The sequence below is a fragment of the Notolabrus celidotus genome, chromosome 7, assembly GCF_009762535.1.
Source record: "Notolabrus celidotus isolate fNotCel1 chromosome 7, fNotCel1.pri, whole genome shotgun sequence".
NCBI classification, from domain to species: Eukaryota; Metazoa; Chordata; class Actinopteri; order Labriformes; family Labridae; genus Notolabrus; species Notolabrus celidotus.
Window position 1 is genome coordinate 38,235,830 of NC_048278.1, and position 25,709 is coordinate 38,261,538.

At 44.1% G+C, this 25,709-nt stretch overlaps 2 protein-coding genes across 2 annotated transcripts; one reads left to right on the top strand and one right to left on the bottom strand.

Annotated features, from left to right (window-relative positions):
- The first annotated feature begins 80 nt into the window (after nucleotides 1-80).
- Nucleotides 81-1,700, top strand: LOC117815604 (ubiquitin carboxyl-terminal hydrolase 34-like). Its single transcript, XM_034687413.1, has one exon. The coding sequence runs from the start codon at nucleotides 83-85 to the stop codon at nucleotides 809-811; it is 729 nt and encodes a 242-aa protein (XP_034543304.1). The 5' UTR covers nucleotides 81-82; the 3' UTR covers nucleotides 812-1,700.
- Nucleotides 1,701-3,955: 2,255 nt separating this feature from the next.
- Nucleotides 3,956-25,709, bottom strand: LOC117815627 (cadherin-23-like). The gene is made up of 30 exons (XM_034687435.1): nucleotides 25,628-25,709; nucleotides 23,675-23,743; nucleotides 23,421-23,584; nucleotides 23,233-23,280; nucleotides 23,053-23,142; nucleotides 21,583-21,669; nucleotides 21,377-21,484; nucleotides 21,178-21,291; nucleotides 20,924-21,017; nucleotides 20,717-20,835; nucleotides 19,506-19,679; nucleotides 19,303-19,431; nucleotides 19,004-19,159; nucleotides 17,809-17,989; nucleotides 15,153-15,286; nucleotides 14,081-15,028; nucleotides 13,650-13,775; nucleotides 12,330-12,581; nucleotides 12,153-12,251; nucleotides 10,134-10,306; nucleotides 8,208-8,359; nucleotides 7,585-7,892; nucleotides 6,591-6,701; nucleotides 5,999-6,187; nucleotides 5,743-5,840; nucleotides 5,504-5,665; nucleotides 4,539-4,724; nucleotides 4,383-4,460; nucleotides 4,251-4,296; nucleotides 3,956-4,180 (listed from the first exon to the last, which is right to left on the bottom strand). Exons 1-30 carry the CDS (start codon nucleotides 25,707-25,709, stop codon nucleotides 4,058-4,060), a joined length of 4,800 nt encoding a protein of 1,599 aa, XP_034543326.1. The 3' UTR covers nucleotides 3,956-4,057.

Consider the following 25,709-nt stretch of genomic DNA (forward strand, 5'->3'; position numbering starts at 1 on the left):
TCTCTCCTCTCCTTCTTCTCTCTCGTGTGTGTGTGTGTGTGTGTGTGTGTGTGTGTGTGTGCGTGTGTGTGTGTGTGTGTGCATGTCAGCTGAGGACGAAGGAGCGACCCCGGTGAAGAGGCGGAGGGTGAGCAGCGATGACGACAGAGCCGGTGAGTCCACGGCGCCGCTCTGCGTGGCGTCTTCCTCCTCGGCGCTCCCGTCCTGCAGCGACCAGAAACCCGACCACCAGGAGGCGCTGACGCCCGCCAGCACCTCAGACACAGAGACAAGGGACTCCTCCTCGCTGATCGACCCGGGCACAGAGCAGGACCCGCCCACTCCTGACCCCGCCCCCAGCTCCTCTGGCAACCTAGACTCCTCCCCTAAAGAGGAGAAGATGGAGGCCTCTTCCTCGTCGTCCTCCTCGTTCTCCTCCTCTTCCTCCCTGCTGCAGGAGGCGGGCGAGGGCTTTGCACAGGGGGAGGAGCCTGAGCCGCAGAGACATGTGGCTGCAAGCGAGGAGGAGGCGGAGCCAAGGGAGAGCAGGCGGGGGGAGGCGTCGTCTGCCGCGTCAGAGGAAGTGAAGGAAGAGAAGGAGGCGGGCTCTAAGAACAGCTCGGCCACGCCCCTTTCTGAGGACGCTGCTTTCCCGTCGGCCCTTGGCCTCGTTGGGGAGGGGCCAGAGGGCTGCAGTAGCCACGCCCCCTCCGCACAGGCGTTCCCCAGCACAGGCCCGCCGCCTGACATGCTGGACATGCTGTACAGGACGGTGGAGGCCACCATCGCCATAGTTACCAAACTGTCTGTAAAAGGCCCGCCCTCTTCATGACATCATCAACTCAAAGCCGCCATGAGATCTTTCTAAAGCTTTTCTTTTCCTTCTCTTTCGTTTCCTGTTTTCTGGCTTCTTCTTCTTCTTCTGCTGTTTTTCGTGCTGCTGTTCGTTGCCTTCAGCTGTTGTTCAGTCGGTCGGTTTTTTCCAGCTTCAGTGGCTCCCCGCCGTGTCGTCTCCGCTCTATAAACTCCGACTCTGCGCAGCGCCGACCCTTGACCCCCCCCCCCCAACCCTCCACCGCTCGACTGATGTAGAAGAAAAGAGAGAAACGTCGTTCAAAGCTCGAGCACATTTTGTTTCTAAGGGCAAAAAGATTCGTTTTGTTTGGTGTGTTTTATACTGATTTGAATTTGTTTTGAAAAGTGATTTTATTTGCTGTAACGGGGAAAGGTTTACAGAACTTTGCTCTCCTCTGTATGTAATTTAATTTTATGTCATTTTTACTGTGTATAAAAACGGTCGTCCTCTGTGCCAGTTTTGTACTTTATGAACGAGGCAGCAGGAGAAAGTTGCCTTGACTCTTTCTGTGGTTTAATTATCCAGAAACTAAGTTTACCTGTAAATTAAGAGAACCACATGAAACTTGATTCTGTAAAGAATCCTCTCTAGTCATTGCCTGAAGGTGTATATGAAAACTATATAAATATATATATAAATATCTTTATATATATATGAATATATCAAAGCGGTGCTTTATTTGACTGTGGTTGAAATAAAGCCGCCATGTTGGACCAGCTGGAGCTTTTATTTCCTTTAGTGAAGTACATTCCATGATCGATTGTTGATTTTGGCTTCTTCTGCTGTGTTCTGATTCCTCCTGATTTTATTTTAATAGAGAATAAATTAATAAAAACTCTTTTAATATGAAGAATATCAACTCAAACACTTCTGGAGCTGTGGGGGTTTTTTCTTGCCCGATAGTTTGAAATGTTTCCAGGCGAGAGAGTCGGGAACACGAGAGCGGGACGGATCCAGAGAGCAGGTGAGAGTGAGAGTTTACAACAACGTGATCTCTGACAGGTGAAGGGAGTAACAACGTGATCTCTGACAGGTGAAGGGAGTAACAACGTGATCTCTGACAGGTGAAGGGAGTAACAACGTGATCTCTGACAGGTGAAGGGAGTAACACTGTTATCTCTGACAGTGTCAGCTGGGGTCAGACGGATCTGAGGGTTGATGTTGAAGCAGGAAGTTAGACTTAGACGAGAACGTTTTTTAAATTTACACCAAAGTTTCTCTTTATTATGAGTAAGTATTTAAAACACACAACTCAACACACCGCTCACTTTATAATGAGGTGATTCTGATTGGTCGAAACCCTTTGACGACAGTTATTAACTTTCACTAACATGAGCAACACCAGAGACGAACTGATCACACGTCATGTCAGAGTTCAGACACCTTTAGCTTCTGCTTGTTGACAACACAGACCGTAAGGTGAGGATAAACCGTTAGCTTCTGTTAGCATCAAATCAATGTGACTTAAACCGTTACTTTCCGTTAGCATCATATTGGTAAACAATGCGGCTTAATCGTAAGTTTCCGTTAGCATCATATCGGTAACAATGCTGCTTAAACTGTTACTTTCTGTTAGCATCATATTGGTAAACAATGCGGGTAAATCGTTAAATTCCGTTAGCATCATTGGTAAACAATGAGGGTAAATCGTAAGTTTACGTTAGCATCATATTGGTAAACAATGCGGCTTTAACCGTTAATTTTAGTTAGCATCAAAACAATGTGGCTAAAACCGCTACTTTCTGTTAGCATCATGTTCGTAAACAATGCGGCTAAATCATAAGTTTCCGTTAGCATCATATTGGTAAACAATGCGGCTAAATCGTAAGTTTCTGTTAGCATCATATTGGTAAACAATACGGCTAAAACCGTTACTTTCCGTTAGCATCATATTGGTAAACAATGTGGCTAAATCATAAGTTTCCGTTAGCATCATATTGGTAAACAATGCGGCTTTAACCGTTAGTTTTTGTTAGCATCAAAACAATGTGGCTAAAACCGTTACTGTCCGTTAGCATCATGTTCGTAAACAATGCGGCTTAAGCGTAAGTTTCCGTTAGCATCATATTGGTAAACAATGCGGCTTTAACCGTTAGTTTTTGTTAGCATCAAAACAATGTGGCTAAAACCGTTACTGTCCATTAGCATCATGTTCGTAAACAATACGGCTAAAACATAAGTTTCTGTTAGCATCATATTGGTAAACAATACGGCTAAAACCGTTACTTTCCGTTAGCATCATATTGGTAAACAATGCGGCTTTAACCGTTAGTTTTTGTTAGCATCAAAACAATGTGGCTAAAACCGTTACTTTCCGTTAGCATCATATTTGTAAACAATGCGGCTTAATCGTAAGTTTCCGTTAGCATCATATTGGTAAACAATGCGGCTTTAACTGTTAGTTTTTGTTAGCATCAAAACAATGTGGCTAAAACCGTTACTGTCCGTTAGCATCATGTTCGTAAACAATGCGGCAAAATCGTAAGTTTCCATTAGCATCATATTGGTAAACAATGCGGCTTAATCGTAAGTTTCCGTTAGCATCATATTGGTAAACAATGCGGCTTTAACCGTTAGTTTTTGTTAGCATCAAAACAATGTGGCTAAAACCGTTACTGTCCGTTAGCATCATATTTGTAAACAATGCGGCTTAAAACCATGTGCTGAATCGAGAAATGAGCTATCCAGACTCCACCTGTTTTTTGAACCAGGCTGTAAACATGTTTATTTCTGCTGTAAAGATCGTCTTTCTTTGAATGAGTGTGTATGTGGTTTCCGGTGTTTCTGCAGCCAGCCTCTAGTGGACACTGGAGGAACTGCATTTTTTAAACATTTCCACATCAGCTTCATAGTTTAAGACTGGAGGTTCCCGCTAAGTTACAACACAGTCCAAATAGTCGGCTCTTTATAAAGGTACCTGTTTTATTTGAAGTGTTTACATTTAAGGTGCATTCAGGTACAAAAAAAACAGTGGGAAAACACAAAACTTTATGAATATATCACTTCCTTTTCTTTGATTTAGCTGGATAAAAACTGATGATGGGTCAGCTTGTTTCTAAAATCTTAAAGAAAGTGTAAATTTGTTAAATATTTCATATTTGTTGCTGTGGCTGATTAATACGACTTTGAAAAGTTGTTTTTTTTATACAGTGATCCGATAAATAAGTGTTTGTTTTGAAAGCGGTTGGATTATTTCAGTGAAGACTCGGAGCAGTCCAACGATCAGAAAGAGAAGTCGTCTTCGTCGTCATCGTCCGTCTTCCTGTCCCCTTTGAATTTCACACCGACGCTGCCCGTCTTCACTCTCTCAGCCGTCAGCCGGTCCTCGGCTCTCCTCGTGTCTCCCTGTAACATAAAATCATCGTCAGCCGCTCGTCCAATCACAGTTAATAATGTTACTTCATTCTGTTGAGACCTGTTCGGAGGTTTCCTTGGTGTCGGGGTTCGGTGCGGACCCGTTCCTGAAATGTAACGTAGATTTTTATAATCATCAGATCTCAGATTCAGAGCTGTGAACACGATGTTTGAACATTTTCGGAGGACTTACGTGTAACCTTCGTTACGACGGCCGATGTCGAAGCTCTCTCTGTCGGAACTGTTATCGGATTTGTCCGACATCTTGAACCTGAGAGAGAACTCGTGTTTGTGTTTGTTCCAGAAATACTTGATTTATTCTCTAACATCCATCAACCTCTGATCTCACCTGACGATGAAGACCACAGCTACGATCAATCCCAGCATGCTCAGGGCCAACAGGACGCCCAGAGCGATGACAGCAGCCTGGTTGGAGGCGGGGCTTTGAGGCTCTATCTCGATGTCGAAATGAAGCTCCTCCCCAAACACTTTGACGAGCGCCGCCGTCACAGCAGCTGATTGGCTCTGCAGCTTCCTGAGGGCAAGCAGTTATATTTGGCGGTATGGCTCTGTTCTGAGAGCTCCCTGCCCTTCCACGTGCCTCAATGGAAGGGCAGGGGGCTCTGTTCTGAGAGTTCCCTTCCCTTCCACGTGCTTACATGGAAGGGCAGGGGGATCTGTTCTGAGAGCTTTCAGCCCTTCCACATGCCTCCATGGAAGGGCAGGGACCTCTCAGAACAGAGCTCCCTGCCCTTCCACATGCCTCCATGGAAGGGCAGGGACCTCTGTTCTGAGAGCTCCCTTCCCTTCCACGTGCCTACATGGAAGGGCAGGGGGCTCTGTTCTGACAGTTCCCTTCCTTTCCACGTGCTTACATGGAAGGGCAGGGGGCTCTGTTCTGAGAGATTCCAGCCCGTCCACGTGCTTACATGGAAGGGCAGGGGGCTCTGTTCTGAGAGCTTCCAGCCCTTCCACGTGCCTCCATGGAAGGGCAGGGAGCTCTGTTCTGAGAGCTCCCTTCCCTTCCACGTGCTTACATGGAAGGGCAGGGGGCTCTGTTCTGAGAGCTTCCAGCCCTTCCACGTGCCTCCATGGAAGGGCAGGGAGCTCTGTTCTGAGAGCTCCCTTCCCTTCCACGTGCTTACATGGAAAGGCAGGGGGCTCTGTTCTGAGAGCTTTCAGCCCTTCCATGTGCCTCCATGGAAGGGCTGGGGGCTCTGTTCTGAGAGTTCCCTGCCCTTCCACGTGCCTCCATGGAGGGGCAGGGACCTCTAAAGATATCAAAAAGTTACAACACTCAGATCTATCTCTTACTTTGTGACTTCTTCAGAGGAAACCACCCCCTCCTCGTCCTCACTGATGAAGCTGACTAAAGTCCTCGTCTCTGCTCTCACAGATCTGGACTCTGACGATCCTCCGTTTGCAGACGACACCTCGATGATGATCACGGTCCAGTCCAGAACTGAGCTCAAAGACCTGAGAGGAAGAACATGAAACACATGAACTGAGAGACGACAAGAGGAACAGATAACAAGAAATGAATCTGGTCTTACTTCTCCAGCTCCGGGACCTTCTCCTCCACCGTGTTGGCGGGCAGGTTCAGGGAGATGACGACCACGTCACTGCTGCTTGCACTTCCCTGCACCTCCACCTGGGGGCAGAAGAGAGCAGGTTTTAGGAGGTTCTTCCTCTTCTGGCTCAGTCTTCTCTTGATGAAGCTTCTTCTTACCTTTCTAAAAGTGTGAATAAACCTGTATCCTCCTCTTTTCACTCCTCCCTTCCTCCTCCCTTCCTCCTGCACACACTCACCTCCACCTTGGTCGTAGCATGGAGTCCTCTGGGGTCTGTGGCCTTCACCTGCAGGGTGACAGACTCTCCGGCCAGAGCCACTGCTGACACCACGTACACCACACCTGAGGACGGATCTATATCGAAGTACTGCCTGTCTGACAGACTGTAGACCAGCTGACCCTCTTCACCGACGTCAGGATCTGAAGCCTGGAGGAGTCAGAGACAAGACCAGAAGACTTCAGCCAGACACGATCAGCTGATTCAGATTCTATGTAGAAATGTAGAACTCTATGCTCAGGGTCTGGGTTTTATAAGGGCAGGGTTCTGGTCTCTGTCTGTAGATTGAGCAATATCAACCAATCAGGTGTCAGCAGGAGGAACACAATCAGCTCCCACGGTTGTTAATGTGAGGAGGATTTCTTTCTCTCTATAAACAGATCTCTGCATGAAGAGCAGCTAACAATCTGTTCGACATCAAACATTTACACTGAGACACTAATCTGCTTGATGCTGTGTGTGTGTGTGTGTGTGTGTGTGTGTGTGTGTGTGTGTGTGTGTGTGTGTGTGTGTGTGTGTGTGTGTGTGTGTGTGTGTGTGTGTGTGTGTTTACCTTGACTGTGATGACAGGCGTTTTATATGGAGCGATGCTGAAAACCATAGCTTCATAATCTTCAGGGGAAAACTCGGGAGGCTCGTTCACATCCTCGATCTGAACTCTGACCTGAGAGAGAAAGAGAAGAAGAGTCAAGAGGAGAAAGAGAAGAAGAGTCAGGAGGAGAAAGAGAAGAAGAAGAGTCAGGAGGAGAAAAAGAAGAAGAGTCAGGAGGAGAAAGACAAGAAGAAGAGTCAGGAGGAGAAAGAGAAGAAGAATCAGGAGGAGAGAGAGAAGAAGAGTCAGGAGGAGAACGAGAAGAAGAGTCAGGAGGAGAGAGAGAGAAGAAGAGTCAGGAGGAGAAAGACAAGAAGAAGAGTCAGGAGGAGAAAGAGAAGAAGAATCAGGAGGAGAGAGAGAAGAAGAGTCAGGAGGAGAGAGAAGAGTCAGGAGGAGAAAGAGAAGAAGAGTCAGGAGGAGAAAGAGAGAAGAAGAGTCAGGAGGAGAAAGAGAAGAAGAGTCAGGAGGAGAGAGAGAAGAAGAGTCAGGAGGAGAGAGAAGAGTCAGGAGGAGAAAGAGAGAAGAAGAGTCAGGAGGAGAAAGAGAGAAGAAGAGTCAGGAGGAGAAAGAGAAGAAGAGTCAGGAGGAGAAAGAGAGAAGAAGAGTCAGGAGGAGAGAGAAGAGTCAGGAGGAGAGAGAGAAGAAGAGTCATGAGGAGAAAGAGAAGAAGAGTCAGGAGGAGAGAGAGAAGAAGAGTCAGGAGGAGAGAGAGAGAAGAAGAGTCAGGAGGAGAGAGAGAAGAAGAGTCAGGAGGAGAAAGAGAGAAGAAGAGTCAGGAGGAGAGAGAGAAGAAGAGTCAGGAGGAGAGAGAGAAGAAGAGTCAGGAGGAGAGAGAGAAAATGAGAGTAAATGAGATCAAGTCGGAGGATCAGTTTGTGTTTGTCCTTCTATGACCTACAAAATAAAGCTGTATTTAAAAAGCTTTTATTTTGGTAAAGGAAACAGATGGTACCAGTGCGGTGGCTGATGTAGGGGGAGTCCTGGTGTCCACTGCCTCCACGTCCAGGAAGTACCACTCCTGCTTCTCTCGGTCCAGAGGGGTTCTGGTCACGATGGCTCCCCCGGCGCTGATGGAGAACAGGTCGGTGTCTGTCTTCAGCTCGTAGGAAACATCGTAAAGGTCACTTCCTGTAAAGGCCCAGACTGTCCCCACTGTCGTCCCCTCAGGCCGGTTCTCAGGCAGACTGAAGTTGTAGGTGGGGTTCCTGAAGCCTACGCCCTCCACCAGACTGACAACCCTTAGATTCACCACGACACGGGCTGAACACACACACACACACACACACACACACACACACACACACACACACACACACACACACAGATATTAATATTAACCTCCCTCAGGTCATTCTAAATGTCTGACAACATTACAGAAAGAGAAACCCTCCACAGACGATCACAGAGGATTAAGTGACTTCAGGCAGGGAGAGCATCAGCAAAGACCCCGGGGTACAGAACAGAGCGAGCATCAGTGACAAATAACAACAGAGGAAGTCATGAGGGCCAGTCCCATGGTCATGTTTCCACCTTCAATAACATCAATGTTTGTCAAACTGCTGCCATCAGGCTGACCTGTGGAGTTGAGCGGAGGCTGGCCGTTGTCTTCAGCCATGGCCGTCAGCACCAGTGTGATGTCTTCAGTGATGTCAGCGAGGTCAGAGGTCAAAGTCACAGCTCCTGTCTGGCTGTTTAGGGCCAAATATGGAGAACTTCCTTCAGAGAAACTACAAGAGGAGAGAGAGAGAGAGGAGCCAGGATGTTAAAGGAATAAACCCAAACCTGGAATTTCAGCTGAGGACCAAACTCAAAACTTGGGCATAACAGCAAAGTGAATAGAGTTAATGAGCAACTTGTAAGGTGAAGCAAAATTCTTGTCATTTCTTAGTTTATTAAATCCCCCAGAGGAACGCAGGTATATCTAATTCTACTGAGTCTCAGCTTCACTGTAAACAGGTCCACAGAGTCTTCCCTCTGGCTTCCTTCAGCGGTATGAACCTGAAACAGAAACTGATGTTCTTGTGATGTTCTTGTAATTAACGGGTCTTCAGTTTGCTGAAATAACAACATCATGATGCAGATTAGTCCAAAGTCCAAAGTCCAGCTTTGTCAGGTCTGTCCTCAAGAGGAGAAGAAAACTACGTCTACAATGTTTGTTTGTTGAATGGAGGTCTATGAAAGAGGATTAGAGACACTGATGTTTCTTTAGCTCTGACCTTCTTCACGGAATGTTCCATTTGTTCTCAGAATTATGACATCATCAAAGACAGAACTCTGACATCATCAAAGACAGAACTCTGACATCATCAAAGACAGAACTCTGACATCATCAAAGACAGAACTCTGACATCATCAAAGACAGAACTCTGACATCATCAAAGACAGAACTCTGACATCATCAAAGACAGAACTCTGACATCATCAAAGACAGAACTCTGACATCATCAAAGACAGAATTCTGACATCATCAAAGATAGAATTCTGACATCATCAAAGACAGAATTCTGACATCATCAAAGACAGAACTCTGACATCATCAAAGACAGAATTCTGACATCATCAAAGACAGAATCCCGGAATTTTCTCTTTCTCTACCCTCCTCCTTTCCTCTCCTTTCTTTCTTTCTTTCCTCTCATTTTTTCTTCTGCCCTCTCTCTCTTTTTTCCTCTCCTTTCTTTCTTTCTCTCTTTCATCTCCTTTATTCTTTCCTCCTCTCCTCTTTTTTCCTCTCCTTGTTTCTTTCTTCCCCTCTCTCTCACCTCGTCCTTTTTCTCTCCTCCTTCTGTCTTCCTTTTTCCTTCTCTCCTCTGCTGCCTCTCTTCTTTCCCCTTCTTATTCCTACTTTCCTTCCATCCTTCTCCTCTCCTCTTTTCTTCCCTCCTCCTCTCCTTTTTCCACCCCCCCCCCCTCCTCTCTTCTTTCCTTTCCTCTTCTCTCGTCTCACATCTTGTCCTCTTTTTTTTCTCACCTCTTCTCCTCTTTCCTAATTTTTCATCCTTCTTTCTCATTTCCTCTCCTTTCCTCTTTCCTCCTCCCCTTCCTTCTTCAGAGTCAGAATTCTAGAACACCTGCTGTTGCTCTCCATACAGACTGTTCTTCCTGCTGACACCTGATTGGTGGATACTCCTCAGACTACAGACTGAGACCAGAACCCTCCTCAGACTAAAACCCAGACCCTGAGATCCAGATTCAACATGTCTCTGAATCAGAATCTGTAATTACAGGTTAGTTGTAGCTGAAAGTAAAAAGCTTTGTCAGGTCTGTCCTCAAGAGGAGAAGAAAACTACGTCTACAATGTTTGTTTGTTGAATGGAGGTGGGATCCATCATTTCTGATGCTGCGTTCAGGGAAGTCAGGAAATCTAAACGCTGATTGTCTTTAGTGACACAGCATCAAGCAGATTAGTGTCTCAGTGTAAATGTTTGATGCAAACTCACATGGAGCTTTAACTAAACTGTTACCTGATGATAGTGACACGTGTGATGTTGACTGTGGACTGACCTGTAGGTGATCAGTGAGTTGTTCCCTGAGTCTCTGTCAGAGGCGGACAGCCTCAGCAGCTCTTTCCCCTCCTCTGCGTCTTTAAGCAGGATGCTGCTGACGTAGCTGCTGGAGCTGAACTCAGGTGTGTTGTCGTTGACGTCGATGAGGCTCACTCTGACGGAGGTGAAAGTCTGGTGCACAGAGACAGATCATAAAGTGTGTTCAGTTATATCTTATTATGATTCTGGATCCTGAAGAACCTCCTCATGCTTCACACTGTAAGAACTGAAGCTAAAACCCTTCATGAGTCAACAAACCAGAAACTTTAAAAACCACACACTCCCTTTATCTTCAGGTGATTCAAACATTTTGATCCCCCGCTGTGTGCCCTTGAACTTCTCTTGTTGTGTTTTTGGAGACTATTGCTCAAACATCACTTCCTGTATGATGTCAGCAGACCTCACTTTAACCCGATGAACTGCTGAATAACAGGAACATGTTTGGCGCAACACTTTCACTGCTTATCTCCTTTTCTTAAGACTCACTCTGAGTCACCTGAAGGCTTCTGTTCTTTAAGGCACAGAGACGTCAAACTGAGGCGGACACGTCCAAGCATTTCAAGTGTTTTTAACTGAAACATTATTTCTCAAGTAAAAACATTTTAGGTCAAATCTTAAAATGTCTGGGCTTTTATTTTGAAAGCGGATTAGCCACATACCTATGGGGCGCAGTTTGTAGAGTTGTGCACACTGAAAATAACAAACAACACAATAACATCAACATGTCTTCACATTTAGCTCCTTCATGAAAATGTAGAGAGAATTTTTAAAAGTCAGTTTTTTATCACATTTAGAAGAATATTTGTGATCTTCACTTTTAATTTAGTTGTGAAAATATATTAAGTTAAAATCATTGTAAAATCTAAATGTTAAATATAGATATAAATGTTACATCTCAATCTAAATGTTGAATATAAAGCTAAATGTTAAATATAAATATTAAATATAAATGTTAAATATAAAACTAAATGTGAAATAAAAATATAAATGTTAAATATGAATATAAATGTTAAATATAAATAAAAATGTTAATTATAAATAAAAATATAAATCTAAAATTAAAATATAAATCTAAATGTTAAATAAAATTAAATGTTAAATAAATATAAATGTTAAATATAAATCTAGTTGTTAAATATAAATATAAATCTAAATGTTAAATATAAATCTAAATGTTAAATATGAATATAAATGTTAAATATAAATAAAAATGTTAATTATAAATAAAAATATAAATCTAAAATTCAAATATAAATCTAAATGTTAAATAAAAATATAAATGTTAAATATAAATATAAATGTTAAATATAAATCTAGTTGTTAAATATAAATATAAATCTAAATGTTAAATATAATCTAAATGTTAAATATGAATATAAATGTTAAATATAAATAAAAATGTTAATTATAAATAAAAATATAAATCTAAAGTTCAAATATAAATCTAAATGTTAAACATAAATATAAATGTTAAATATAAATATAAATGTTAAATATAAATATAAATGTTAAATACAAATCTAAATGTTAAATATAAATATAAATCTCAAATATAAATATAAATGTTAAATATAAATATAAATGTTAAATATAAATATAAATGTTAAATATAAATATAAATCTCAAATATAAATATAAATGTTAAATATAAATATAAATGTTAAATATAAAACTAAGTGTTAAATATAAAACTAAGTGTTAAATATAAATAAATGTTAAATGTTGCTCTGCGATCCTAAATATTTATCTGATATGCTGATACACATTGAACATTTAGATTTCACAACAAAATTAAATGTGAAGAAGATCACAAATATTCCTCTAAATGTGATAAAAAAGGGACTATTAAAAATTCCCTCTACATTTTTATGAAGTTTTGGAGTTTAATGTGGAGAAATGTTGATGTTATTTTGGGTGTGCCTCCATAAATACCTGCTAATAAGCTGATCTAAATAAGACTCTTTGGTCGGGCTCTCACCTCTCTCTGCGGCTGGCCTTTATCAGAGGCCTTCACCAAAAGCTCAAACGTCTCCCTGCTCTCTCGATCCAGAGGTCCCACAGCCAGCAGCGTCCCGTCCTGAAACACAGCACATGACTTCAGAGGCCGGACAGGAAGTACAGAGAGTATCTAAACCGTCCTCTCGATCCGCCTCACCTCTCTCAATCTGAAGAGCGGGTGAGGCGAAGAGAGGGAGAGGGTGACCTCCCCGTTGGGGCCGAGGTCGGCGTCTGTGGGCACGATGGTGAAAACTTCTCCTGGAGTTTCCTCTGAGTAGTCGCCCTCCAGGATCTGTAGGGGGTCTGGGAGAACCGGGAACTCTGGGGCGTTGTCGTTGTAGTCCAGGACGGTGATGTTGAGCTGAGCTGTGGATGTCAGACCTGCTGTGGGCTGATCCACCGCCCGCACCTGAACACAGAAACCACATCAAGAAACAGACTCCAGCTGCTACAACTACTACTATCCGTCTCCCCACTATCATCTCTCTCTCTCTTCATCTCCCTCTATCCCTCTCTCCAACACGGTCTCAGCAGATATAGTTAGAGCTGGATCAGGCTTGGACCAGGTCTTAGTTATGCTGCTATAGGCTTAGACTGACACACTGGGATCCTGTCTTTCCCTCTCTCTCCTCTCTCTGCCTGTCTCTCACTTTAACTCTTCCTGTCCCATTAAAGTTACTAACCATAGACCTTTCTGGAGTCCCTGAGCTCCCTTGTCTCGTAGGTTCCTCTGGATCTCTGCTGGAGATTCCTTTTTTGGGGTCTGTTATTCATCCTTTCATTCTTTCTTTACTTTCTTTCTTTTGTCCTTCTTTCTTTTCTTTCTTTCTTTCTTTCTTTCTTTCTTTTGTTTGTTTCGTTTCTTTCATTCCTTTAATTCATTTTTTCTTTTTTATTCTTTTTCTTTTTATCCTTTCTGTTTTCTTTCTTTCCCTCATTTGTCCTTTCTCCTCTGTTCTTCTTTCTTTCTTTTCTTTCTTTCATTCTCTCTTTGTTCTTTCCATGTTTCTTCATCCTTTATGTCTCCTTTTCTAATCCCCTCCTTTCCTTCTATCCTTTCCTTCCCCATTTATTCTCCTCTTTTTCTTTCTTCTGGTCTCTCTCTCTTTTCTTAGACCTTTCTGGAGTCCCTGAGCTCCCTTGTCTCGTAGGTTCCTCTGGATCTCTGCTGCTGTGGACGTGCCAGACTCCAGCTGCTACAACTACTACTATCCGTCTCCCCACTATCATCTCTCTCTCTTCATCTCCCTCTATCCCTCTCTCCAACACGGTCTCAGCAGATGTGTGTCTAACATGAGTCTGGTCCTGCTGGAGGTTTCTGCCTGTTAAAGGAAGTTTGTCCTTGCCACTGTAACTTGCTAAATGCTGCAAAGTGCTCTGCTCATGGTGGATTAAGATGAGACCAGACTGAGTCCTGTCTGGAAGATGGGACTCAGTCTGATCCGGTCTTGATGTTGGGTGTTAATGACGTTTGTACCTGTATTAGGTAGCTGTCGTTTGTCTCTCTGTCCAAGCTGACGTCCTTCCTCAGAGAGACCACGCCTTGTTTGTTAATGTCGAAGGTATCGCTGGTAAACAGGAAGTGACCGTGAGAGAATCCACCCTGCAGAAGAAGATGGACTCAGTGAATCAGAGTTAATGATTAGCTCTCAGGGAGCAGAGTGTCGTGTCATGGAAAACAATCATAAAGGATCAGAGTGACTCCTGATCGTGAAGTCATGGTGCCAAAGTCCAAACTCACCTCTTAGGTAATCTGCCACTGTCTGTGTTAAATGCTTGATTCTCATTGGTCAAAACTCCACAACAACAACAATACTTAATTACGAATGGTCAGAGCAATGCCAGGAACAACCACATCATCAAATACCAAAGTGAAGACAGGTGACCTGCAGGCTGTGTGTGACTCACCTCGTCTCTGTCAGTGACCTCCAGGGTCAGGATGGACGCTCCACTGGGCAGGTTCTCAGAGACCACCACGTCGTATCTTTCCTGACTGAACTCAGGAGGGTTGTTGTTCACGTCTTTCACCTTCACCACCACAGAGCTGTTCCCCGTGAGAGAGGGAATCCCTCCATCAGAGGCCTGAACTATCAGACTGTACACCTTCACCCGGCTGTAGTCCAGAGTCTGAGCCAGCCGCAGAGTCCCGTTGGAAGAGTCCAGCTCAAAAGCAGCAGGGTCTGATGAGGGACTCTGCTGGAGGATACTGAAACTAACTCTCCCATTGGCTCCTTCATCGGGGTCTCCAGCTGTTAGGGTGAGCAGGCTCGTACCCACTGACTCCGTCTCCAACACTTCAGCCTGATACTCGGCCGCTGAGAACACGGGGGCGTTATCGTTGATGTCGGACACTCGGACCAGCAGCGTGGCTGTGGCAGACCTGGTCGGACGACCCTGATCTTCAGCCACCACGAGCAGTTGGTACTCTGCTTTGGTCTCCCTGTCCAGTCCAGCTGCCACACTCACCATCCCAGACAGAGGATCCACAGAGAACCTCCCCTCTCCTCCTCTTAAAGAGTATCTGAGCTCCTTGTTGAAGCCGCTGTCTTTGTCTGTAGCTGGAACAGCAGTCACGTTGGATCCTACCTCTGCGTCCTCTGGGACTGACTCTGTGATGGAGCTGGGGCTGAAAACAGGACTGTTATCATTGACGTCAGTCACCTGCACCTCCACCACGGCACTGTCGCTGTTGGTGCCGTCAGAGATGGAGATTCCCACAGAGTAGTTGTGTGAAGACTCATCGTAGTCCAGCTTCACCTTGGTGGTCAATTCTCCTTCAGGGGAGATGGCGAACTTGTCGGCGTCTGTATCGACTGTGAGAGTCACAGGGATCTCTCCTGCTGCGAGGAAGTTCACCTGAACACGTGAAGAAGAAGAGCGGGATGTTAAAAGAAGGAGTTACTTTCCATCCTCTGAACCAGTTGGAGAAACTGAAAACATCAACATCTTCTCAGAGACGTGACCATTCTTACAGACTCACCCTGACAATCAAAACTCCTGGGTCCTGCTCTTCTTCTATGGTGCTGTGGTAGACCCTTTGTAAAAACTGAGGTTTGGAGTCACCAGGAGCTTGAATGTTCACCTTTGCTGAGGTGGAGCGGGGTATGACGCCCTCTAGAGGAGAGGTGGAGAAGAAAATAGAAACAGCTGAAGTGCTGTAACTCCTCCCCTGCCTGAAGTCTCTCTGGAGTTACACGTAGTCTAAAGTGTTTGCCTGCTGCAGTCTGAATCACTCACCATCCAGACTTCCCTGAGCCTCACTGAACGCCGCTTTCTTCACTTTTTTAGAAGTTACATCAGAAAAGCTGAATGGAGGAGCGTCTTCAGAGGACGTTTTGAGATGAGATAACAAACTCTACGCATCGCTGAGTCGGCACCAAGTGATCTCAAACTGAGAGGCTGAAATATCAAACTTCACAGTCTATCAGAGGGTACTGGACAGAAGACACGTTTTTCCCTCTATAACATCAAGAGGATTAGACCCTACCTGACAGAACACGCAACACAGCTCCTGGTTCAAGCTCTTGTAATGTCACGCATTAACTACTGCAACTCTCTACTGGCAGGCCTCCCTGCATTCACAGTTAAACCTCTGCACATGATCCAGAACGCAGCAGCAGCACGTCTGGTCTTGAACCAGCCTAAGACAGCTCATGTCACTCCCCTGCTCATGCAGCTACACTGGCTTCCAGTTGCAGCTCGCATCAGATACAAAACTCTAATCATGACTTACAAAGCAGGAACCAAAACCGCTCCAGTTTACCTGGAACCCCTCATCCAGGTCTACTGCCCTTCTCGCCCGCTACGCTCAGCCTCTGAAAGGCGCCTAGTGCTTCCAGCACACAAGGCCTCAGAATCAAAACCACTAGCTGGACTCTTCTCTTCTGTTGTCCCTAAATGGTGGAATGAATTGTCCAACTCCATTCGATCTGCAGAGTCCCTCTCTACTTTCCAAAGACAGCTAAAGACCCAGCTCTTTAGGAAGCACTATGCACTTAGCTAGACTGTTCTCCACTGTTGTCCCCAGGGGCAGATCATGTCTTCCAGCTACAGTTGACTCTCACTGTCCTGCTCTACTCTGGGACTCTGTGTTCAGGTCTGGAGTGACCCAGCACTTGGTACTTTGGTCATTATTGTGGTGATGTTAATTGTTGATGATGATAATGGAAGGTCTTAAATGGTTTGGTTGCTTCATTGTAGATGTTCCTTATTTACTTTGTGCATTGCCTTTACACTGCTTGGCAGTACCTGCACCCAAATGGACTTGAAGCTCTTTGTTCCTCTTACTGATCTTGTTTCCTCTTGTTAGATCTTTGCTTGTGTTGTTCTTGTTCTCGGATGTACGTCGCTTTGGATAAAAGCGTCTGCTAAATGACATTGTAACATTGTAACATTGTAACACGACAGCCAATCAGTGCGCTGCAGGCAGAGGAACATGGATGGTGCATCTGCTATTAGTCTGGAAACTAACAGGCTTTCTGACGGCGAAGTAAAGCCCTCAAACCTTTCCAAATGTTCTTTTAAAACGATCTAAATGTCGTGGTAGAGCAGGGGTTCATAGTCTAGCATCTCAACAAAGGGTCCGAGCTGACCGGGATCCTCTGTGGGTAACACACTTACCATTTAAATACCTCAGACAACCCCACTTCAAAAACACTGAACTATCCCTTTAAAGTGAAAATGTTGAAACCTTTTCAGAATCACACAAAGCTTCTAGAAACTGAGACCTGTAGAGTTCTCTCTTTACGTTCTGCCTCTATGAACAAACAGCTGACGGGAATGTTTGTTTTACAGCTCTGATACTGGGACTCTGTCCAGAGAGTCTAAACTTATAAAACAATAAAATGACATTGAATCACTCTCAGTGTGTGTGACATCAACATATCTATAAGGCTGTACTACCAGTTTAATGATCACAAGAATATGAGACAGCCAGAGGCGAGAAGTGTTTTTAGTAACCCTCCTGTTATGTTTGTTTCTTAGGGACAACAATAATGTTCCTGGGTCCAAGTGACCCAGAGGATATTTAATAATTCAAAAGTGTCAGATCCCCCAAAAAATCCCAATAAACTTTTTAAAAATCTCATTATTAACTCCATTACTAACCGTTTAAATCAATATTTAGTGCATTGGTGTTCTTTAACTCTCACAGATCATAGTTCAATGAGGATAACTCACTCCTTTTTTAAGGAAATTAATGTTAAAACTTGTTTTTAAATGTACATTGGAAAGTGATTGGGGTGAAATATGTAAAACAGTTGCAAAGAAACATTTAGTATTTGACATTTCTGACACTTTTCAGCCTCCACTTTGACTGCCGGGTCAAATTGACCCACGAACAGTATTTAAATATTAAATATTTCACAAATATGTGAATTGAACCATTTTCATTTTATATGTTGTTCACGCTAATTAAGCAAAGCAGAAGAAGTTTCATACCAAAAAAAATACTTTTAACATTTTTTTTTAACTTTAAAATGGGTCAATATGACCCGCAACATAACAGGAGGGTTAAAAGTTTCTGTACGAACAACAAAATAAGATGATGATACAGAACCTCTCTAATTTTAGAGATATTTAAGTGAATGTTTAATCTCTGGCATGCTGCATATCAAAGGAAAGGTGTTCAGATTTACCGTCTCTGGCCGTTATGTAAAGAGGAAACTCCAGAATCTGGTTTTCCACCAGAGGAATGGTTTTAGCCAGCGTGATCTCTCCGCTGTCCTCTCCGATAGAGAAGTAATCGTCGTTGTTTCCAAACACAATGGAGTATTTGACTCGGCCGTTTGGACCAGCATCTGCATCTTCTGCATTAACCTTTGAGTGGACAAATAAAAACAGCATCTTAAGAGCTCTTCTAACATTATAAATTAAAGTTAAACAGCAATCATTTATCATCAGCATAGAAATGATAATGACTGTTACAACTTCACAGGGTTGTTGCACACTTTGTAAACTCAAATCAAGACTTTAAAGACCTCTGTAGGACCATTTCTGCTCAGCAGAACAAACATTAACACAGATCATATTTCCCATATTTAGCACTGTTTCCTAACAACAAGAAGGTTCCTGGTTTGAATCCCTGGCCAGGCAGCCTTTCTGGGTAGAGCTGCATGTAACTGAGCATAGCGTTACTTCAAGTAGGCCGTGAAGTCAAGCTCGGCTTACAGAGCATCAGCTGATCTTAACACCAGCCCCATCAACTGACCGATCAGCTGATTCCATCTACACATCCAATCAGCAAACAGTAACATGTTCTGTTTAAGCTTCTTCATCCTGCCTTCTCTTCCTGCTTCCTCTCTACACCCCTCCTCCACCCCAGCTCCTCCCTTCTGCTCGCTCTGGGGTCTTTGCTGATGCTCTCCCTGCCTTGGCTTCGTACGTATGCACTTGAAAGAGAGGAGAGGTGTGCTCTCCCCGCCTCAGGCTTTGGCATGCCACGTAGGCACATGGAAGGGCAGGGAGCTCCCAGAACAGAGCCATACCACCAAATCTAACTTACTGCATGAACACAATGAAGTCTTCTGAGGAGAGGGGTCCTGACTGAAACATGCTCGTCAGGTTGGTTGGTGACTCTGAATCACCTGTAGGTCAGTGTGCAGATGAATGGTTGTTTGTCTCTACATGTGATTGGCTGGCGACCTGTTCAGGGTGGAGCCTGCCTCTTTCCCAATGACAGCTGTGATAGGCATCCTTACATTAAACTGAGTCCTCCCATAAAGGTGGCCATGATTAGCCATCAGTGTTTTTCTTTAATCTAGTCCTGCCTTAGCCCCTCTCCCTAAAACGAATACACCTACTTCTACCACTGAACAGTTTTTTAGGACTTACCTGGACCAGCAGCAAACCCACTGTCTGATTGGCGAACACCTTTCCTTCGTACGTGTCGCTGGTGAACACTGGACTGTTGTCGTTCTCATCCAAGAGAGTGACGTTGATATCTGCCAGTACAACATTGTTTGGTGTTTCTGACTCCCTGGCTTCAATCTGTGGATAAAAAACAGAGCTTACGATGTCAACAGGAACAGATTCAGACACCTGAACACGTTCTTTTCAGAGCTTGTTGGTTAAATTTGTCCAGAGGTCAAAAAGACGGCACATATTCGTGTCCTGTCTTTGATCCTGTTAACCTGAAATGTGATGTGTTCAGCGGTCTCTCGGTCCAGAGCTGAGGAGTTCTCCACTCGAACTGTCCCATCAGCATCCACAGAGAAAGGAGCGGACTCTGGAAGGACCCGTAAAGTTCCAACAAATCCTCCCTGAGGAAGAGGAGCACAGATCCCTTAGAGACTGTAACCTTCTCTCAGTGTGTTTGGTCTCAGGTGATATCTACCTCGTCCGGGTCGCTGACGGTGGCTTTAAGGACGACGGCACCGGCAGGAGAGTTCTCCTGAAGTGTTATGGAGTAGTCCGGCTGGCCGAACTCTGGAGGATTATCGTTCACATCCTCAACAGTCACAGACACCACGGCGTCTGCTGTCTTCAAGCTGTCGTCTGTCTGAGCCGCCTGGATTTAGTGATGATCAATAATAAGAGATTCAGTTTGAACGGTGGAAACTCAGATCAGCTTTTTAATCAACATCACATTAAAGGTGACATATCATGCAAAATGGACTTTTTAATGGTCCTCTCCCTGAAATCTGTGTCCCTGTCTACAAACCCCCTGAAAAGTCAAAGACTCCATTCTGCCCCTGTTCTGATTTCTACACCTTTCTGTAAATGTGTGCTGAAACCAGCCGTTTCAGTTTTCAGTGTTTTTCATACGTCACAACGCCATCCGGTCTGTAACAGGAAGTCAGAGCTCGGAGCTTGTTCAGCCCATAGACTGTATAAAATACAACTCAACCCCTCCTCCGTTTTTCATTCCCTGCACACATGTGTGCTAACAAGGAGCTTAGGAGGGAGGCATGCTAGTTGGAGGCTGTCTTAATAAACACAAAGGTCGCTTTGGCTCCCCACGTCTGCAGATTTGAAGATCTAGTGGATGATTTTTAGTTTTCATGGAAAAAAGTGCTAGCGCTAGTTAGCATAGCCACATAGCTACATGTTGGTAGCTGTGTACCAAGACACACGTCGACATGCTGACAAATAAAACAACAAGAAACACTAAAACTGTGACCAATGGTTCAGAAAGGTCCTGCTGCAGGCGCCTCTCCGTCAGGATCAGATTCTGGACCAGATTCAGAGGGTTGAAGTAACGCGGGTCTGTGAGCAGCCGTGTATATTCAGCCAACATGTAAACATTAGATCAACGTGCTGGAGAGCCGAGGCCACACCCACTTCCTGAGGGGGCGTGGTCAGAGAGCTCATTCTCATTTAAAGGCACAGACACAGAAAACAGCCTGTTCTGAGCAGGGCTGAAAAAGAGGGGTTTACAGGCAGACCAGAATCTGATTTCAAAGTGTTTTTATGAGCAATAAACTTTAAAGACATGTTTTGGGGACCTCTTAGACCAATATATGTTGATGAAGAAGAGCAGAATATGTCACCTTTAACCCCGTGAGATGACTGCTGTCTTCTGATCAAATATTAAAGAAAGCTCACCTTGATGCTGACAGAGATCACTCTGGTGTTTATCTCCTCTCTGTCTAACGCAGTCAGCACAGACACAACTCCACTGCTGGAGTCGATCTCAAAGTTTCCCTCGTACTCGTCCGGAGAGACTAAAAAGATCAAATAATCTTAACTACATATTTCTTGTTCCAGTAAAGCTCTGAGCTGAGTCTAAAGCTGAGGTTTCTTAGTGTTTACCTGAACTGATTCTGTAGGACACCGTTACGTTGATCCCAGTGTCTCCGTCCTGAGCCTTTATCGGCTCCGGCTCTATGCTGCCAAAAGGCCCGACCTGAAACAAACACATCCACAGAGAGGTGAAGGAAAGATTCTGAAGGTCACATTTATTTTGAAGCACAGCCAACCAAACAGTAAATCTCTATTTGATGAGAAGTCTGAAGACAAAATGTTCAAACCTCTGAGAGACTGAAGGATACGGTTCAGGGACTCACCTGGTTCTCTGGGATCACAGCTTGGTACATGCTGTGACTGAAATAAGGGTTCAAGTTATCAAAGTCCACCACGTTTATCACCACGGTGGCAGAGTCATTCAAGCCCCCGACATCCTGAAGGGATAACAAACAAACAAATAAACAAACAAACACACAGGTAAACAAACTCCAGATATCTGGCGTCAGTGCTGGTTCCTACCTGAGCCGTCACAACGAAGTTATACTGTTGGACTAAATTGTAGTTCAGCCGTCTCTTCAAAATAAAAGCCCCGGAGTTAGTCAACGTAAAGTCCTCTGAAGCTGGCGTCTTGGGGAAGAGAGATGCTGTAAGTTTTACACATAGAGAAACGTCCTTTCTCATCATGATGCACAGAGAACATTTAAGACACGGGTACATCCACTTACGAAGGAGTATGTGAGTCTGTTGTTTGTCGAGGTGCTGTCGGCGTCCTCAGCGGTCACACGAAGAACCTCAGTGTCCAGTTGTGTCGTCTGAAAGAAGACGAAGATGCTGAATGATTAAACCCAAAAGGTGGGCGGAGACGGATCTCGTGGAATGTGCCCTTGATAAGGGAGGGTGCAGACGGATGCAGAGGCGGAAAAACACCGAAAAAAAACTTGGCGAGCGCTCCAGGAGAACCTGTGCCAGTATACCACACGTATGATCCAGACTCTGACCCCAACAGGAGGGGGAGCTGTTCAAGTGTTGTAGCTGTGATCTCTGAGGGGTATTTAAAATGTATCAACCTGGGAATAACATTTAACTTGATGACATGCAATGATGATGTGGATCCCTGCAGTCCTTGTTCAACTGTTTGAACGATGTAAAGTTATGGCTGAGCCTAAACTTTCTGCACCTTAATGAGGAAAAGACTGAGGTCCTTGTATTTGGACAGCCCCAACAGTTCGATGGGAGCACTCTCGGCCCTCTCGCAGCAAATGTTCACTCCTCTGTAAAGAGCCTTGGAGTTCATTTTGACAGTGCCTTCAAATCTGGGAAACAAATCTCTTCTGTGGTTCAGTCCAGCTTCTTCCAGCTGAGACTCATAGCGAAGGTGAAGGCATATCTCCCTCCTAAGGATCTAGAGAGAGTTGTACACGCCTTTATTACGGCTAGGCTTGATTATTGTAATTCTTTGTATGTGGGCTTAGACATGTCGTCTATTCAGCGCCTGCAGCTTGTACAAAATGCGGCAGCTCGCCTCCTGACTGGCAGGAAGAAGAGGGAGCACATCACACCTGTGCTGCGTGCTCTCCACTGGCTCCCAGTCCGTCACAGGATTGATTTTAAAGTTGCACTTTTAACGTACAAGGCCCTAAATGGATTGGCACCATCCTACTTGGCTGATCTTCTCTATGCTCACAACCCAACCCGAGCACTGAGGTCAACAAACCAGCTGCTCCTGGATGGGCCTAAAAGTCGCCTTAAAACCCGGGGAGACCGAGCCTTTGCAGCAGCGGCCCCCAAAGCTCTGGAATGGTTTGCCACTCCAATTAAGATCGCCCCCCCCCCTCTGTTGAATGTTTTAAATCTTTGTTGAAGACCCATGTCTTCTCTTTGGCCTTCTACTCGTGAAGAGGACATTAATATCCTGTTATGTTGTTGTTTATTGTTGTCTTCGTGTAATTTTTACTTTTTGCCTTGTAAAGCACTTTGGACAACACTGGTTGTTTTTAAATGTGCTGTATAAATAAAATTGACTAGACTTGACTTGACATGTCATAACAAGTCATGTTCTGTAATCTGTTTATTTATTGAATTTAAGCGCACATTAACACCTGTTGTGTCTGCAGTTACCCCTCAAAGTGTTGAACTCCCTGTCAGGGTGTAATTTAGTCAGTTAAATAATTCATGTTTATTTCACTCTGACTTACCTCAGAGACGTTGGTGCTGTAGTGGTTCTGATCGAATACAGGACCATTGTCATTCAGGTCGTTCAGTTTTAGCTCCCTGAGGTTGTCATACTGAAAGAGCACAAATGAGCCTTTAAATGTGTTGTTTTACTGTGTTTGTGAATACTGAAAATGTCACATTTTACGTCACATTTTACCCACCTTAATGACACCGTCACACCTGACATTGTAATACAAGGTTCTGTCACTCTGTAAGGAATGAACACAGGAGATTTCAGGAGTTTACTGGAGACAGTGCAGGACGTACACAGAGGATGTGTCATTAAAACATTAACCAGGTAGAACATGTATTTGGATAAAGACGATCTGTCAAATCTGTCCTGACTCACGCCTGTCAGTGTGTCAGCGTCCAGCGGCTTCTTGGTGCGAACAGTCGCGCTGGTGTCCCCGAGCGTGAAGCTCAGCTCCAGATACTCCAGGTGTTCATCGAAGATGTGGGGGACCAGCTGCACACCACTTCCTGCAGTGATCCCAGTAAACAACTCCACATCCCCTGAAGCATCATGGGAGCATTGTGAGGTTGACTTGATTTAAATGACTTTAAAACATCTGAAATTTTAAAGGAATTTTGGATCACACTCACCTTCATATCCTTCATCCACTACACCCACATCCCCATTGCTACCACCGTTACAATTTATGACTGAAGTACCTTGAGAAGCAGAGAAACACAAGTCAGCAGATATTAATGTAGGTTTACCCAAACTACAGTAAATAAATAACACACAGGGTGTGTCTGAAATCACAGACTCCTTCACTAACCCTCCTCCCCTTTTGTTTACTTCCTACAGAAACTCACAACAACATCAACATAAACAACAACATGGCTACCAGCAGTGATTTCCACTACAGAGTCATGTCTGTGTTTAATGCAGTGACTTCCACTACAGAGTCATGTCTGTTTACAATGCAGTGACTTCCACTACAGAGTCATGTCTGTTTTTAATGCAGTGACTTCCACTACAGAGTCATGTCTGTGTTTAATGCAGTGACTTCCACTACAGAGTCATGTCTTTTTTTAATGCAGTGACTTCCACTACAGAGTTATGTCTGTGTTTAATGCAGTGACTTCCACTACAGAGTCATGTCTTTTTTTAATGCAGTGACTTCCACTACAGAGTTATGTCTGTGTTTAATGCAGTGACTTCCACTACAGAGTCATGTCTGTTTTTAATGCAGTGACTTCCACTACAGAGTCATGTCTGTGTTTAATGCAGTGACTTCCACTATAGAGTCATGTCTGTTTTTAATGCAGTGACTTCCACTACAGTCATGTTTTTAATGCAGTGACTTCCACTACAGTCATGTCTGTTTTTAATTCAGTGACTTCCACTACAGAGTCATGTCTGTTTATAATGCAGTGACTTCCACTACAGAGTCATGTCTGTGTTTAATGCAGTGACTTCCACTACAGAGTCATATCTGTTTTTAATGCAGTGACTTCCACTACAGAGTCATGTCTGTTTTTAATGCAGTGACTTCCACTACAGAGTCATGTCTGTTTTTAATGCAGTGACTTTCACTACAGAGTCATGTCTGTTTTTAATGCAGTGACTTCCACTACAGAGTCATGTCTGTGTTTAATGCAGTGACTTCCACTACAGAGTCATATCTGTGTTTAATGCAGTGACTTCCACTACAGAGTCATGTCTGTTTTTAATGCAGTGACTTCCACTACAGAGTCATGTCTGTGTTTAATGCAGTGACTTCCACTACAGAGTCATGTCTGTGTATAATGCAGTGACTTCCACTACAGAGTCATGTCTGTGTTTAATGCAGTGACTTCCACTACAGAGTCATGTCTGTGTTTAATGCAGTGACTTCCACTACAGAGTCATGTCTGTGTTTAATGCAGTGACTTCCACTACAGAGTCATGTCTGTTTACAATGCAGTGACTTCCACTACAGAGTCATGTCTGTGTTTAATGCAGTGACTTCCACTACAGAGTCATGTCTGTTTTTAATGCAGTGACTTCCACTATAGAGTCATGTCTGTGTTTAATGCAGTGACTTCCACTACAGAGTCATGTCTGTGTTTAATGCAGTGACTTCCACTACAGAGTCATGTCTGTGTTTAATGCAGTGACTTCCACTACAGAGTCATGTCTGTTTTTAATGCAGTGACTTCCACTACAGAGTCATGTCTGTGTTTAATGCAGTGACTTCCACTACAGAGTCATGTCTGTGTTTAATGCAGTGACTTCCACTACAGAGTCATGTCTGTTTTTAATGCAGTGACTTCCACTACAGAGTTAGTGCTTTGTAACATGATATCTGTGACATGAAATAAGCCAAGCCTAATACGTCCTCTTTATGACAGGGCTCACTTATCTTTGATCGTTGACCCGTCAATAATAAAGCACGTAGGCATATATATAGAGTTCTCTATTTTAACACAATGAGCAGTTAATTGAGATTTAACACCTTATATCATTCGGACAGAAAGCAGTCAGAATCAGTCTTCAAACTATTTTCCATTTTAGATCAAATCTGCGTCACATTCATCAAACGGCTTCAAACAAGTAAATCCACTCACCGATAGGAGTTCCAGAAATCACTCCCAGACAAATGGAGAAAACAACCAGGAGACCATTTCGAGTCAAACCACCGGTCTCCAT